Source organism: Platichthys flesus, chromosome 1 (assembly GCF_949316205.1).
Source record: "Platichthys flesus chromosome 1, fPlaFle2.1, whole genome shotgun sequence".
Classification (NCBI taxonomy): domain Eukaryota; kingdom Metazoa; phylum Chordata; class Actinopteri; order Pleuronectiformes; family Pleuronectidae; genus Platichthys; species Platichthys flesus.
In genome coordinates, this window is record NC_084945.1 from 23,974,531 (window position 1) to 23,990,682 (window position 16,152).

The window sequence follows — 16,152 nt, forward strand, 5'->3', positions numbered from 1 at the left end:
TCTGCCTGTTGCTTGTCCACACAGCTACAGCTTGGAGGGGCTCAGTGGGGTGCAAGAAGAATTGAGGGGCCCCACCCCCCAGGGCCCCCGAATCCCGGAGCCATTAAGGATGCCCCGACAATACAGCGATGACAGGGGCTCACTGGTTTCTCTGACAGAGGAGCAGGACGAGCTGGGGGAGCATGAAAGACTACAAGAGGAGGTAAGCTAACAAACACACATTCTTGTTCTTATATCATAGTGAGGATACTCGTAGTCATAGTGCATTTGCCAGCACCTTACCTTATCAGTCTTAACCCTCAAAAGAGCCTTTAAAAAAGGGAGAACCGGGAAAAAATGTGCTCACTCAGTAAGGTCTATGCTCAAAATGCCCCCACAAATTTATAAGTAAAAGTACACACACAAACTCATTAGATTTGTCCTTTAGATGTCATATCTTCATACTGTCACACAGTCGGCCCAGAGGGATCCTCAAAAAACGTCCTCAGCCTAATTCACATTCACGAGAAACTGATGTGTAAAGCTCGCGCATAAACAAGACTCATAAACAGTTTGGGGGAAATTTCTGACTTTTCAGTTCGGGGATTAGTACGAGTTTAATAAACATTACTCTCCTCAGGGGGCTTCACTTCGCTCTCATTGAATTTAAAACAAATTGTCAACACAACGTCACAAACCATATGTCTAGTTGCCCCTTTGAGTTCATCATTCCTGTTTCCCATGAAGCGACTGGTGATGTTTTGTTCCACATCTGTCATATCTGCATAGTTTAATACTTTTTTGTCACTTTGTCATGTGACCTCACACTTTACTTTGTGTCTCTTCCTGCAGAAATCGAGGCGATATTGGCCTCTGCGAAATAGCTGTTCTCCCATGACCCTGCCCCTGACTAAGTCTGTATCCATGCTTGCCATCAGCCAGAGAGACATCGATGGTGAGTGACAAGCTGTGAGGCCATGATTACTGGTCACGGCAAATGCTTATAACATTCCGCCGCATCAATAGATTCCTTTCTTTATACTTTTAGATTTAGCTCAGTGGTAATTAACTATGCTAAACAATAACACATTCATATGGTCCTCTTACTGTTTTACTTTAGGATATTAGATCAGTCATTTAAAATGAAGAGAAATCATTGTTTCTTAATAAAAATGTAGTGAAATTAAAATCGAAAGATTCCTATTTATTTGATCAATTATCTAGAGGCTTAATTGGTCTCTGCACCATTTAATTTGTCAGAAATTTAAGCCTTTTCCCCATCTTGACCATTCTACCTCTTATCCTCCATCATTCTTCACCGCTTCCATGAAGTTACTATTCTTTCGTAAGTAATCTGATTCTGTTCTGGTTCCTTCCTCCCTTGCTGCCTCCCGCTCAGCGGTGGGACGCCTGAGACATAAGAGGCGAATTTCCTTCTCTTTCAACCTTTCCCCAATCCTCACCAAATCTAAGTCTCAGTTCCTTTACGGGGATTCTTCATCTAGTGAGGATGAGGATAACTTAAGTGAGTACTGTAAACGCACAGTAGATGCAGTAGGAAGTAGCTGTGGTGTCGGATTCCAAACACTAGTTATTTCCACATGTCCACCCTTTGTATGCCAATAATTCACTACATAGATAGCTCCAGCGGTAATTCTCTCTTTTTCCCTTTCTATGGTTGTCAGCACTGTCCCCCCACAGCAAGAAGGTTCCCAGTTTGAATCCCAGCTTGACTGTGTGGAGGGTGCATGTTATCTCTGTGGGTAGATCCATACTATTACATTTTCATTTGAAAAGGCATCAACTCTGCTCAGTTGAGCCAGTTGTCTGCACTACTCCAGTCTTTTAGAGCTGCTAAAACATTGAAGTTTAAAAACGCTTCTGGCCCCATTTTAATCACAGTCTGCATGGGTAGAAAGTGCGATGTTTGGAAAAGATGACATAGACATTCACAACCAATTGGTGATTGGGTCTTTTTGTCATGGCGTAGCTTTAACTCATTCCTCTTCTATTTCATGATCCCCTTCTAAAAAAGGAAACAGCCGGCAATAGCCTTGGCTACACGTGTGGAACAACTTGGATAAGCAATTGCAAGCGTTGCTGACCCTGTTGTCTATGCTAACAGCTGTTGTACAGTAGAACTCTGCAATTTACAATAACAGAATTGTGTACATGCTACATTAGCTATTGTTTAAGTAATCTGTGTATTGGACAGAGGTGTTTTAGTTTCAAATGCAGTTTTCAAACGTAATAGTATGGATGTCTGTGTGGGTTTTCTCCGGCCACTTCCTCCCACAATCCAAAGACGTGGATTAGGGTTAGCTAAACTCTAAATTGTCCATATGTGTGATAGTAAATAAGAGTAGGTGGTGTCGGTGGTTGTTGGTCTCTGTATGTTGATGTGATATGCTTGCGACCTGTCCAGAGTGTGCTCCACCTCAATGTCAACTGAGATTGGCTCTAGCCCCCCAACCACGCTCAAATACTTAGAATAGTAGATAACGGATGGATTGCTGTTCACCCATGAGTGGAAGTATTGTGTGTATGCAGCCTCTCTGGAGGTGTCAAAATATTTCTGTTACCAATCAGATTAGATGTAGACAAGGTCAGCTGAAGGAAATCTGCCACTCTGAAAAAATATATCATAACATTCAATCACAAAATACAAATAATGTATTATGTTTAATATTCTTAGAGAGTATGCAGAAATGTACAGCCTAACTTTGCTGCAACCTTTCCATTTGAACACTTTTGTACAGGGTGAATGCTCTCTGTAGGATTTATGCCAGACTTGCACTTCACCCCCAAAACAACTCGATGCTGAGGGCAGATGGAGCCCAAAAGTTCAGATGCAGCTGACTTTTCACAAGCAAACCCCTAATTACTGCCCATATTATGCTCCTTGTGTGAATGTGCAATTAGTTTCTAGCAAATCCACTGGTTTTAAAAAACTACCTTTCACAAAGGCAGCAGGCTTTGTTTTGATAATTCCAGTTGACAACATTAAATAAGACCTTGGCATCTCTTGTCTCCGTACCTGGCCCTGTTTTTAGCTGACCTTTTTCCAAGATTAGTCTTTGGATTTGTCTCTTTGCAAAAAAATGACACACAATCAGCAGAGAAAGAGGAAAGGAATGATCGTAAACAATGCAGGTGAGATGAAGAAGCTCTTTCTTCCCTGCAGATAAATGTGAGCCTGTCACCTTTAGTCAAAGTCGCTGAGCCATTCCTTCCCTTTTCTTATCTGTGGGATATTTCCAGTAGTGTTCTCTGTCTCCTTGACTATGTTGCTAGCAACACAGGAAGGCCAAAACTTTGCCCTCATTATCCTGTTTTGGGGTTTGACTTTCTGATGCAGAGCAGGGCAAGCACTTTTTTGCATATTTCTGTGTAAATCTGAATATTTAGATTAAATGATGATGTTTAGAGGGAGGCAGATATGTTCCTTTGAAATAAAGCATACCCATGATTAGCTGAAGCCAACTGAGTTGAGACTGGTGAATTTGGTGTGTGCTCATTTCCATTGTTTTAATTATTATCTTTATTTTTATTTATCCATATATTTTATAATCAGCATGAACAGTGACAGTTCAGTGTTTTCCAGTAGTTATCTAGACTCTGGCGACTCTCCATAGTTTCATAATGAACAAAAGCGTTTCTTGTCGTACACTTGCTTGCACTCCGTTACCGATATAGATCAAATTCTTTGGGAAACTCTGCGGTTACTAGAGTTAAATAATCTGTAGGGGACTGTGGGTGGAGCTTGTGTAAAACAATGTAGTGGCAGCCAGCATGTCTTTGACAGAATGAGTATCTTTTACTGTGGGAAAAAATGACTTTATTTTCAGAGTTCATAGGCATTGGTGTTTGGCAGCCAGAGACTTTTCTGAGGCAGCGTCTAGCAGCCATTAATGGCACTGGATCTAAAGGCAGAACTGGCTTCAGGTTTTGGCCTTTATTTTTCTTGCCACTCTCGTCGGAGCCAGAGCCATTTTGTTGTCAGCTTCCACACAGGCTGGCCGAGGGTACCTAAAGGTGAAGTACATTGCTCAAGGGCATTATTGTGTAGCTTGTCCAGCTCTTGCAACCAGGACATGAACTGAGAGGCTTCTGGACTACAGACAGATTTGTTTTAACTATTAGGTCTGTAAGGTCGTTCAGTCACTACAGGGGAAATCAGGACAGCACAGTGGCAAGTGTATTCAACCCGTAAACAGAGATTTTCACTGTCCAAAATAGACAGAGAAAGAACCATTTCCTTCTCAGTTATAGCAAATAAAAAAAACCTATCCTGTTTATACCACCTCCTGAATCTTTGTTCTACTGCTTACATCCTTTCCCGTTTCTTTTCAGGTATGAGGTCGTTTTCCAGCACCTCTGGGTCACTAGCATACAGGTCAGTCCTGCAAATACACATCACCAGAAAACAGTTATTTAGCTATGATGATTATAGTTCAATAAAGAGTCTGTGTGCATGGGCAGAAGTCCATTCCAAAAAACAACAATTTTTTCAGAATAAGAGAACAGGTATGTGATGTAAAGTGCTGCTGTTAAGGATATTGTGCATGTGTGTATGTCTGTTTCAGTATATCAGAGGAGGAGCCTGGGCCTCTGCGGAGTGACACTGATGGCAAGAGTGTGACGAAAGTCAGCCGGACTTTCAGCTACCTCAAGAACAAGATGTACAAAAAGACCAGGGTGAGAGAACGTGGAGTTTTATTTAGTTATCCTTAATAAAACTGCAGCAGGACTTTGAATGTAGACAATATTTACTCTGTCATTATCACTCTATAGACACTTTAATGCACCGTTCCTCAGAGCTGAGTCTCTGTGTCTGCACTTAGTTTGGTCAAACTTCTGTGTCCTTTCATGGCCTTCTCCTCCTTAAACATTTATTTGTTCAAGCAAGGATGACTGAACAACTGGCTGCCTCTCAGCCTCACACTACTCCACATTGGCATGTGTGCACACAGTCAAATTGGAAGCTGTCCTGTGCATCTTCCTCTGCTGGTCTCTGAGCAGCTCCTGTTGGGTCACCGGGGGCTATATGTCTTGCTTTAGGGCAAGTCTGTGTTTCTTGTAATGTCGCGACATTCACATTTCCCCAGTGTTTTTTTTTTTTTAGACCACAACATTTTTCTTATCACAGACCTCATCTCAGGTGGAAGATGTGGTCACAGTCATCTTTCTTTTACATTCAGAACAAAAGCATGTAAGGGGATTTACCTAAATGTAATTTCCCTGTGAGACATAAGGATTGGCATAATGACTAATGATAATCCTGAACCTGTATACCTTTAAATTGCACTGATAAAAGGATCTCTGCAGGTCATCACAAATCTTAGAAACAGTAGAATTCAGTTTCCTCAAAAAATGCCTTCGTCTTAAATTGAACTTACAAAAGTAACAAATATTTCCTCTCTTCCGCAACAGGCAGTTATGTTAGTTATAAAAGGTTTTTGTCTCGAGCTGCAGGCTGTCAGGAGACATGGCTGTTGGGAGTGGGACTGTTGTGGGAAAAAGTGGGACTGTTGTGTAGTTCATCTTTTGACGTATCCGTCATCCCTATTAGACCTTTAGCAGCAACTGCTACCACTGAATGAATTTGTCATTTTTAATTGTTTAATCCATCTTTCTATGTCCTGACAATAAATAATTCAAGGCCATATTGCCCTACTGATTTCCATATTATCTGGTCAGTATGATTGTGAATCTAGTATCAAACAGCGTGTTTGGCGGTATTAAAAAGTCTGAAAGTCTTGAATTTACAGTTTTGAACCATGTAATTGGGGATATAAATAGTGGGTGAAATGTCTGTGTGCTTTCTGAAAATGTGTCTGCCCTTGCAAAGAGACACTGAGGGGGGAACAGGAAGTAAAACAGGAAGATGAAGTCGCTTGTGGTTTTCTAATCTCTTCACTAACCTTGGTCGCTGCTTTGCTTTTAAAGAAACAGGGTTCAGACGGAACACGCTTACAGCTGCTCGCTTCCCGTCAAAGCACAAGATTTTTTTATACGTCCTTTAAATTACAAGACAATTCGCAAACGTCGATGTCCTTACTTTGGTTGTTGAATTTCCTCCATAATTGACTTATGTATTTAGTGACAGTTAAAGTGGCTCCTCAGCAACCATCACACACTACATTCATATTTTTTTCTTTATTATATAATGTGAATAATAAGGACAGATTTTAAAAATCTAAATCATTTTTTTATTACTGTTCTGTATTGGAATACACTACCCAGATAGAGTTTAAGCACAAATCAAAAGTGTGAGTGTTCCGGGGGAACTAGTTTGTGCTGTGTTGTCATAGTGTCTAGTTGTGTGATTACTGGACCGACGGGTCATTGCAGAAATAGCACCTCCCGTACCCATGCAGTCATTTCCTCATTTCAGTGTCCCTGATGTAGCGTCTGTGCTGGTTGTAGCTTTAGCCGTTCGATCACATCCAGGGATGTCATGCAGGAGATTCACAGGGAGCCATAGCTTCTCGCTGAGATGGAAAAGTTGGCTGGAGGTAGGCTAACAGAACAGAAAGCTCTGCTTTCCCAACTCTCTAGTTGTGCTCCAGTAATCACACTAACTAGAGAGAGAGACTGTCACAATATTATCTGCTTATAGTGACCGGTGTTCCTTTCTGGGCTGAAGTGTTATTCAGAAGAAGTCATTGCCTGTTACGTTATATTTCACTAGGACGTATTTATGTTTAAATTGCTGGTTTAGATGTCACAAGTGATTATTTTTTCCGTTTTGTTCGCTTTTAGCCAAAGTGAATGTACTGAGCATCGTCCTTTGCTTCCTGTGTTTTACTTATAAGCGGAACTGTTTTTGTTTTGCTTTTGTATTTCCTAGCTACTGTGAAAAATACACTATTACGTTTCAAGTTCATTCATAGATGTTTTTTCAGTGTGTTCCACCACTGGTTAAACAGCTGTTGCTGCAGAAACTGAGAACAAATGACACTTAAGTGTTGTAATGGCTATAAACACGTAGGCTTGCTGTCATCCAGTCTGTCTTATGGCATCCCGACTCGTCTGAACCAAACCAGCTCCAGTGTGTCAGAGCTTTGTGGTGCCCTCAAACCAAGAGGCCCAGGGCTGGTCATTAAAAGGAGCTGGAAACTCCATTTTCCCATTTCCTTTGGGTTTGGGTGGAGGCTCTGTGATGTAAATCCAAGAGAACAAGAGTTCTGTTCTTCTCGGCATCACTTCATGGGATTGTGATTCAGCCCAGTGTACAGATATGACCAACAGCCGAGGATGACCTTGTCCAACGATGCCAAGGCAGAAGAAAGACTGCCCTGTTGTAGAAAAGGTCAAAGGTTTGATTCCCAGACATTGTGTTTCCGACAGTAGTCGTGTATCCGGCAGGACGTCTCATACAATGGTTTGAATATAAGCTGAGAAAAACATGTAATTTAGTTATTAATATGGAAATATGTTTGTTCTGTTTACCAACATCTCCAAACATTATAAACATCTACAAGTTATCCTGTGAAATGTATCAAATATGTCGGTGTTAGGGAGAAAATCCCAGACAAACATTGAGAAATGTCCTTAAACAAAACATGCAACATTTAAAACAGTCCCTTAATGAGACAGTTTGTTGTCAGCATAAATAATGCATCACTTATTACGCAGAGGCCCCCTGCTGTGTAGTACATCAAAGCAATAATGTTGCTCTGCTGGATTCAGATTGGAATTTAACATAAGCAACTAGTCCAATGCTGAGACATTTTCTTGATGTCTAGTAAATTAGTCTAATCTTAATTACAGTGTTATTTTTATCTAAACTTGTAATTGGCTGGAGAGAAAAAAAGTTTAAGCAATTATTGAGGTAAAGTTCATCGTGGGTGAGTGTGCTTAACTGTGATGATTCTGTGTTTGCAGGAGAAGGATCGAGATAAGAGGGACAAAGACAAAGAAGGCAAAGAGAAGGAGAAGAAGACATTGAATGGTCACCTGTTCACTGCAGTCGGCTCGGGCCATGCGGCCCAGTGTTCCCAGTGCAGCAAAGCTATCACCAGCAAAGAGGCTTTCCATTGCTCACGTAAGAAACTTTGTTTGATTTTGTTTTTTGGTATTCTCCTTTGTTGTTAACTCCTGTTGTTTCATGTCTGTTTAAAACCCATTGAATCCTGTTTTCCTTTATTAATAGTATTAATTTCATCACAAATTAATTTCTAATCTGAAAACCAACCTAACTTCTGCACTGTTCGAAACACAACAAGGAGAAACGGAAGAAGACAGTGGAGATTGAAAACCTCCTCAATGAACATACTGCACTGTACATCATTTGGCATAATGCTGCAGGGGAGGTCATATCAACTCACTGGGGAGGCTCAGTCAGTACATTTGCACCATGCCATTATTGCTTATTGCTCACCTATTCATATTTGTATAAAGCCGACCATTCAAAAGTTAAACTAACAGATAAATGAAATGATTATTTAGTTTTTCTAGTTAATCATCTACTTACAAATTCCACATCTCTCTGTCTGTCTGTGGCTCACATTTCTCGTCCACTGTTCATATTATCGGTTTCATACTTAACATGTGTATTTTGAATGGCCTCAAAAAAATGTGGGATCTATTTAGTGAGATTTGGACATGAAATATAAGCTCAATAATAATAAACTTTGAAAAGGCGAAAAGTGGCGGCTGGAAGTCATCAACACAAGTCATAAGCTGCTTTTAGATATGCACAGGACTCTATACATCCTCCTTATTTTTTTGGCATGAGGTGGATTTGTGAACGCAAATGAGTCCTCCTATTGTAATGTCTATAGAAATATATGAGAAGTTGAGGTTTGTGTTGATAAGAGTTGACGACCATGTCAGGGCTCTGTAAACATGATCATGTGATCTCTGCAGCGGAGTTAGAAAACCACTTTGTGCCTCTGCCTGCTGCACCAGGCTGTTCCATGTCTCGCCTGAATAATGCCGAGGATTTGATGCTGTTGTGGAAGCGTCTGTGCATGTCCGATTCTCCGGATTTTACCCATACGTCATGCCTGAAAACGGCTATATTGTTGATGATGACAACAGCGCGTCCACAATACCAACTTCTGATTCTAAAGTTTAGGGTTCAGTGTACTGAGTATCACTCAACTTTGAAAAAACGGGTGAACAGTTTTTTGTGCAGCAGTCAGGTTTCTATGGACTGAGTCCCACAGCAGGTCTTAACTTGCAGCCCATAAACAGCCCATTCCATACAGGAAAGTTTAGAACAGCCACTGCTCTAGAAATTGAAAATCTAAACTGCCTGTTAGAAAACACTTATAATGCACATTCATTAATATTAAAAGAGTACCTCTAAATACACATTGTATGGCTTTTATACTAACTACTGTCTTTAAGAGGCTCGTTCTAGTCTGCATCAGTTTAAGTTTTGAAAGTCCCTAAAGGCCCACTTCTAATGTCCCAGTCAGGCTTTCGTAACAGACAGAAAAACATATTTTGCATTGTTTTCCACTGAAGCAGGAGCAGCAGCAGCTCTGAAGAGGATGTAGTTTATTGCACAAGATTTTGACGCAACCCCAGAGAGAGCCTGAAAAGGAGAAACTAGTTCTGCAATAGACAGCAGCAACACAGCGACCCTCTCGACGGTCACAATCTGCATCTGATACTTCAGGCAAATACAGCTCTTGTTGTGTTCAGGCGTTCTAATTTGGATTGTTGGAGCCACAGACATGTCGGAGGGTGTTTTCTGGAGGCTTGTGCTCGCAGATGTCTGGCTGGTGTCCATTCAGCAGACAACTACAGTGATCCTTTGTCTCAAATAGGCTTGAATTAGTTGGCCATATGCAACGCACAGGAAAATGCTGCAAGACAGACCATTAAAGACAAAACACTGCAGGAATATGTATATAATATATATAGGAAGATATGTAGATAAAAAACATAATTGTCTAGGTAGATAATTTTATCCAAATCTTTTTTTTTTTTTTTCACAGTACCATGAGGTCCTATTTTAAAGTTATGGGGAAATGAAAATGGATATTTTGACCCTGAAAGTATCACATCCTTTTTTATACCTTTCTCACCCTCACTGTGAGCTGTGTTGATGTAATCCCAAGAGCTAAAGTGCACTATACATTTTATCATGACTACGCATTTAGTGAGTTTGTGGGTTTTACTTTTGCAACATGTGTGTTTAAAAAAACAACAACTCTCTTTTGGAAAAATGCGAAGATTCTTACAGAAAGCAGAGATTGTCCTCTTGCTTTCACTTCCTAATCGGGAGCTTCGGTTGTTTGAACAATCAACAGTTTTCTTCTTTTACAGTCCCAGTGTAACAGCAGTAACTTCTAATGAAAAACAGACTCCTCAACGGGATCAGATTACAGAGCGGATCTTATTTTAGTGCTCTTGCTTGGTGACCCTTGTTCCAAAATGGTTATTTGGGAATGTTTACATAATTGAAACGTTCCCATGCAATTCAGTTTTATGCTCATGTGTCATTCCACAGCCTCATCTCTTCCCCCCCTTCGTCCATGCAAAGTATTACCTCTCGATTGCATCACATTCGCTGCTCCAGTCTGGCTTTCATTAGTGGCTATGGTGAAGTTTCCTGGCTGCCTATGAAACCCAGTCAGAATTTCTAGCCCCCACCTTTCCACAAAACCCTCAGCACCCCCCTTCCCCCAGCAGCCGGCTGGCTAGTATTCACCATGCATTCTGTTGCTTTTCTTTCCAGACTGTAATGCTTCTGTCCACAAGGGCTGCAGGGACGTCCTGCCTGTTTGCGCCAAGGTGAAGATGAAGGTAAATGTTCCCTCACACTTACTCCACCACCGACTATATAGTGTTCTGTTGTCTTGCCGCCAATATTGATTTGAGCTCATCGTTTATGCTTTTATGCTGTTTCTCTGGCCAGTTGCCCAAGCAGCAGTTTTCTGTCCCAGACTCCAGCTCCTTTTCTAACGTCACCATGAGGAACAAATGTGAGTGTCAATGCAAAGAAGGATTTCATATGTAGTCTTCATGTCTGTAACCATTTACAGAGTAATTGTAATTTTTGAACAATCATTTGAGCCAAATTTAGCAAAAGTATAGTTTCTGTACATAAAACTCAATGAGCTAAACAAAAATGTTATCAAAAGTTGTTATATTAGAGATGCATGATTGAAGTCTTTCATGAAATTCAAATGTACTATATACACAATAAACAGGCAGTATAAGGGCTCCCTCAAGGATCCTTCATGGATGATTGGAGGTTTGTTGCTAACTGCACTGTGTGTCTGTCTCTGGTCCAGCTGGTGGACCAAGGGAGCGCCCCTGGTCGGCCATCTTGCTCCCTGAAGATCACTCGTCGTCTCGGAGACCCACCAGCATCATGAATTACCACGGCAACCTGTCCAAGAGTTTGTCCATCAGCAACATCGCTGGGTGAGCTGGAATATGTGTGTCTTTGTGTGTCTGTGCATATTTGAGTGCATCTTAATTAAGTGGGTTAGGAGACTGAGGTTCCTTTTTCCATTTAAATGAAACAAAGTTCATTTCAATGCTTCAGCTCTTGGTGTAAGTTTGCTTTCTTTTTATTTGACCACTGCCTCCACAGTGTGCCATGTTAATGTGTCTCTGTGGTCATGACTGGTTATGAAACAACACTGTTAATTAAAAACATTTTGTCATTATTATTTCCCCACTCAGTCCGGTGTTTGATGAGATGCCCATTAAAGGTCTGCGGTATCTCTCTCAGTCCACTGACTCCCTCAACAGAACCAACCAGGTCACAGAGTCCATGGAATCACTCACTGATGAAGGTCAGCACATACACACACACACGCACACACACACACACACACACACGTGCACCCTCAATTACAAAAAATCAACTTTTAAATTTGTCTCTGAAATCAGTGTAATTCAGTGTCAGAATAATTGGGAAAGAAACAGTAACCTAACATTTTAGGCTTTTAACGCGGATTAAAAAAACAATCTACTAGTTTAAGTGAAAAGTAATATAACATGAATATGTCTGTTCAATGCATACGATATGATCCACTAAATACAAAATGAGCTTTATATTACAACATTCTAAGTGCAATATGTGTGGTTGGCTTAGGGACGGAGATGATGGATGGACAGCTATTGGGGGAGTTTGAGGCCGAGGCAAAGGAGCTGGAAGCTGATTCGTGGAGTTTGGGCGTGGAGCAGCAGTACCTGCAGCAGCTGGACAAAGAAGTGGTGAAGAGACAAGATGTCATCTACGGTACAGTTCACTACACAACTCTGATGAAGCAAAACGTGGAAAAAAGGAACATTTGATGAGGTTATACCGTAAAGTTGCCCACATGTTTCTATATCAAGCTTAGCTTTTGATTAGCATCTAATTGTGGCAAATATATTTGATTGAAATTATTCTGAGTGGCTCGTTCCTGGTGATATAAAACAAGCAGTAACATCTTGTCATAAAAAAAATTAAAATATTTATAGTTTTCTGACAAAGAAAAAGGCCGATACATACTGCACATCTGCGGAAGCATTTAAAAGGGCATTTTATGTCATTGTGTGACTAAGTCTCATATCCTGGTATGTTCTCCAGAGCTGATGCAGACGGAGATGCATCACATCCGGACGTTGCGCATTATGTCAGAAGTGTACAGTAAAGGCCTTCAGAAGGAGGCACAGCTGGAACTCCAGACAGTGGAGAAGCTGTTCCCTGCACTAGACGAGCTCCTGGAGCTCCACACGCAGCACCTCCTGCGCCTCCTGGAGAGGAAGAGAGAGTGTCAGCTAGAAGGTGGAAGCTTGGATGGAGGATTCATCATCAACAGGATAGGAGACATCCTGGTGAACCAGGTCAGAGAAGGGAGGGAGTGGTGATTGGGATCTTGTTCCTGCCTGTGTGTGCAAGTGTGTTTGCATTACCCTCTTGTGACCTTTCCAGTTTAGTAGTATACCAGGTACTCATAGACCTTACAATTGCTTCATGTATGTCTGTGTTTTTTATAATAAATTATTTTAAGTATTCAATACTGCCAAAACTTTCTTTATATTTCCTAGCATATTGTTAAAGTTTTTAAAACAAACCAATTCAGTCAAAATCTGAAAGTGTGAGCCCTATTCCACAAAGTTTTACTTTTGGTGTTAATGTTGCATATTAAAGTTTCTCATTATCTGCTCTAGTTCTCTGGCTCCAACGGTGAAAGTATGAGGAGGATTTACGGAAGATTCTGCAGTCGCCACAACGAAGCAGTCAACTTGTGCAAGGACCTGCTGATCAAAGACAAACGCTTCAAAGCCTTCATTAAAGTAAGGCCTCCATCTCAGACATTGATCTGTTTATCATACATTTATTGTATAGTAGTGTTACTATTTGGAATAGAACACAGGAATGTCTGCACACTAGTTGATCCTCAGATAAACTTATTTATTTTATACAATGAAACGTTACCTACCTGGGAGGTAAAATAAATAAAGTTATGGGAGCATCAACTGGTGTATGGATATTCTGATCTCTAGATATTGGTCACTTCTGTCCAGCATGTATAGTTTATCACATTTTATTTTGCATGTTTATGTTTACTTACTTTCTGGAGAAGCATCATCTCATGCACGCATTGTTCAGCTTTTTAGTGACAGGTCTAATATCTGTTATCTAAAATGTGTTTTAATGTGAGCAGAGAGCTTTTCCTATCTCTGTATTACTTTTTATTATTTTTTTGCATACACAGTACATTTTATTTAATCCATGTTTGTAATTATACTCGAGTCTGTTTCCCGATTATAGAGGCATACATTTTTACAGCCTTGTGTCATTGCCACATCCATAATCACAGCAATCACCTTCTTAATATTTGATTATATTTTTCAGAAAAATATGTTTTTTTGTTTTGTCATTGGTTATTTTAAACCTTATCGTGTTTAGAGCTGTTGTGTCGGCATGTTTTACTTAGGCACCTTTTATTGGTTCTTCCAGAAAAAGATGAGTAGCAGCATCGTGCGGAGGCTTGGTATCCCAGAATGCATCCTGCTTGTGACCCAGAGGATAACAAAGTACCCGGTGTTGATTCAGAGAATGCTACAGCACACTAAAGGTCAGCTCCACGACAATGTTGCCTCAGTGTTCATCCAGGATTTTACTGTGCGCACAAGAAGGATGAAGTGGGCTTAAAGGTTCAGAGTGTAGAATTTAGTGACATCTAGTGGTGAAACTGTATGTTGAGCTGAACACCCCTCACCTCACCTTCCAAACATGAAAGAGAACCTTTGGTAGCCTCACGATTGGAGGGACCCAATAGTTAACTTTTTTGACTTTTTCAAGATGTAAGAGGAATAAAAAATTCATCCTGATGAATTGATTCAACTTGATCTCCTCCTGCTAATTATCGAACCAAATAGAATAATATAACACATTAGACTAGTGTGCAGTTTTCTGGGCCTTTCTGTGTACGATTTTTATTTGATGGCGGATTTACAGACTTGGTGTGCAAAGACACAGGTACAGTCAGTGCAGAACTTGATGCAATACCTGCTTGTCACAAACCTATAGTTTTACTTATAGAGTAGTGAAATAGGAAGAAAAGTAGATGAGTGAAAACTACTGTATGGCACTCTTTCCATTTGACAATGCAGAATAAATGAGGGAATTTAAAGTCATAGATTTAAAGGCAGTAAAGTATCATATTCTGTCACATCCTTTAAGAGAGTTTTTGGTCTTTAAATTGAAACTCGCTGCTTGTGAGCTGCATTAATTATGCTCTCATCTAAAGGATTTTTCCATAAACCAGTGACAGAATAAGACAGATTAAGTCCAATTAATGCATTAGGATCTACCAAATGTTGCAGCTTTATAGATCATTAGAGTAACACGTTGATTTGCAGATCAAAGCACATCTAAAAACTTAAGAAGCAGTTTGAGCCATTAAAGTCGTAGTGCTGCAATGCAACTCCAAAGTGTCACTTGTTTTAGGCAACAAATATTACACACCATATTTACATCTGATTTAAAGCAGCTCTTGTCAGTTGGCCTCCCACTGTGTACATTCTCTCTAATCCTTCCCCAAAGCCTGTTTATAGTTCCATGTGGGATGAGGGCGCTCTGACTTAATCCCTAAGGTGCTTCAAGAAGAATCTCTCTTGCCAGCTCTAATATATTCTATACTCTATATTCAATTTTTATATAAAACACGGTACAGTTTTCGCTGCAGAGGACTGAAGTACAGCAGCCTCAAGGGGAAAATGTTTTTCTTTTGAAGGAAATGTTACATGTAGATTCCAAAACTCAAATATAGAGGGTAAGTATAAGTAAATACATAATGACTCTGCAACAGATTTGTTCATGAAACAAGTAAATACTTCTACATAGGATTTGGCGATAAAGTACAGAAATTTGAACCACACTGACAAAACGTTTAAATTAAGAATTTCTATTCCTATTACACTTACTTATTATTCACTTATTTATCTTCTCTTAAGCTTGTAAGAAAAAGCAGCCAGAGCCAAGTTAGCTTGGCTTAGCATTAGGGCTGCATGATCATTCATGAAAATCTCAGTCTTGATTCACACCTTTATCATCAATACATTTTTCATATTCATTATTATTTGTATAGCCCATATTCATAAGTTATAATTCGTCTCATAGGGCTTAGCAAGGTGTGACATCATCAACCCTCAACTAGGGTAAAAAAAAACTACCAAAACAAACCCTGGAAAAGCCGAGAAACCTCATAGAGAGCCACATGGGAGGGATCCCTCTTCCAGGTCGTACAGAAATTCAACAGGTGCTGTGTGTATATGCAACCTAACTTCTTACTGACCATACGTCTTTTGTGCTGAGCTAAGTTAACAACTTGTTGGTGATATTGCATTTAAACTGCACAGAGAAAGCAAATACATATATATTTACCAAAATGTTGGTTTACATTCTGGATTCTGGAAACCGTACGATCTCCATCATCCCCTTATTTCAGGCACTGGGTCCCCATTTAGCCATTCATCTCCGTAATCAAAATATGCAGCACTTGAAAATTTCAGGGGGAGACTTTTAGGAGAAAAGCCAGTAGAGAAGTGGCCACCCACTGACTGACAGGTTCGGTTCAGCAGAGCACTGTCATACTGATCAGCAACAGAAACCATAGGTCAGGTCAGGGCTTTCCAATATTAATCAAATAAATGAATCTAGTGTGCCATGTAACTCTCAGACCATATCACTTAAAAATATCC

At 40.2% G+C, this 16,152-nt stretch overlaps 1 protein-coding gene across 7 annotated transcripts in view; it reads left to right on the top strand.

Moving 5' to 3' along the window:
* Nucleotides 1-16,152, top strand: part of LOC133954971 (A-kinase anchor protein 13) — a 110,641-nt gene that overhangs the window by 71,628 nt on the left and 22,861 nt on the right. For all 7 annotated transcript variants that reach the window (XM_062389610.1, XM_062389594.1, XM_062389633.1 and 4 more), the window contains 13 exons: nt 25-202; nt 832-934; nt 4,333-4,375; nt 4,566-4,677; nt 7,870-8,029; nt 10,679-10,746; nt 10,859-10,925; nt 11,238-11,370; nt 11,635-11,747; nt 12,050-12,196; nt 12,530-12,786; nt 13,114-13,239; nt 13,907-14,024. In XM_062389610.1, the coding sequence (XP_062245594.1) occupies nt 25-202; nt 832-934; nt 4,333-4,375; nt 4,566-4,677; nt 7,870-8,029; nt 10,679-10,746; nt 10,859-10,925; nt 11,238-11,370; nt 11,635-11,747; nt 12,050-12,196; nt 12,530-12,786; nt 13,114-13,239; nt 13,907-14,024 (1,625 nt within the window). The remainder of the gene's footprint in view (nt 1-24; nt 203-831; nt 935-4,332; nt 4,376-4,565; nt 4,678-7,869; nt 8,030-10,678; nt 10,747-10,858; nt 10,926-11,237; nt 11,371-11,634; nt 11,748-12,049; nt 12,197-12,529; nt 12,787-13,113; nt 13,240-13,906; nt 14,025-16,152) is intronic.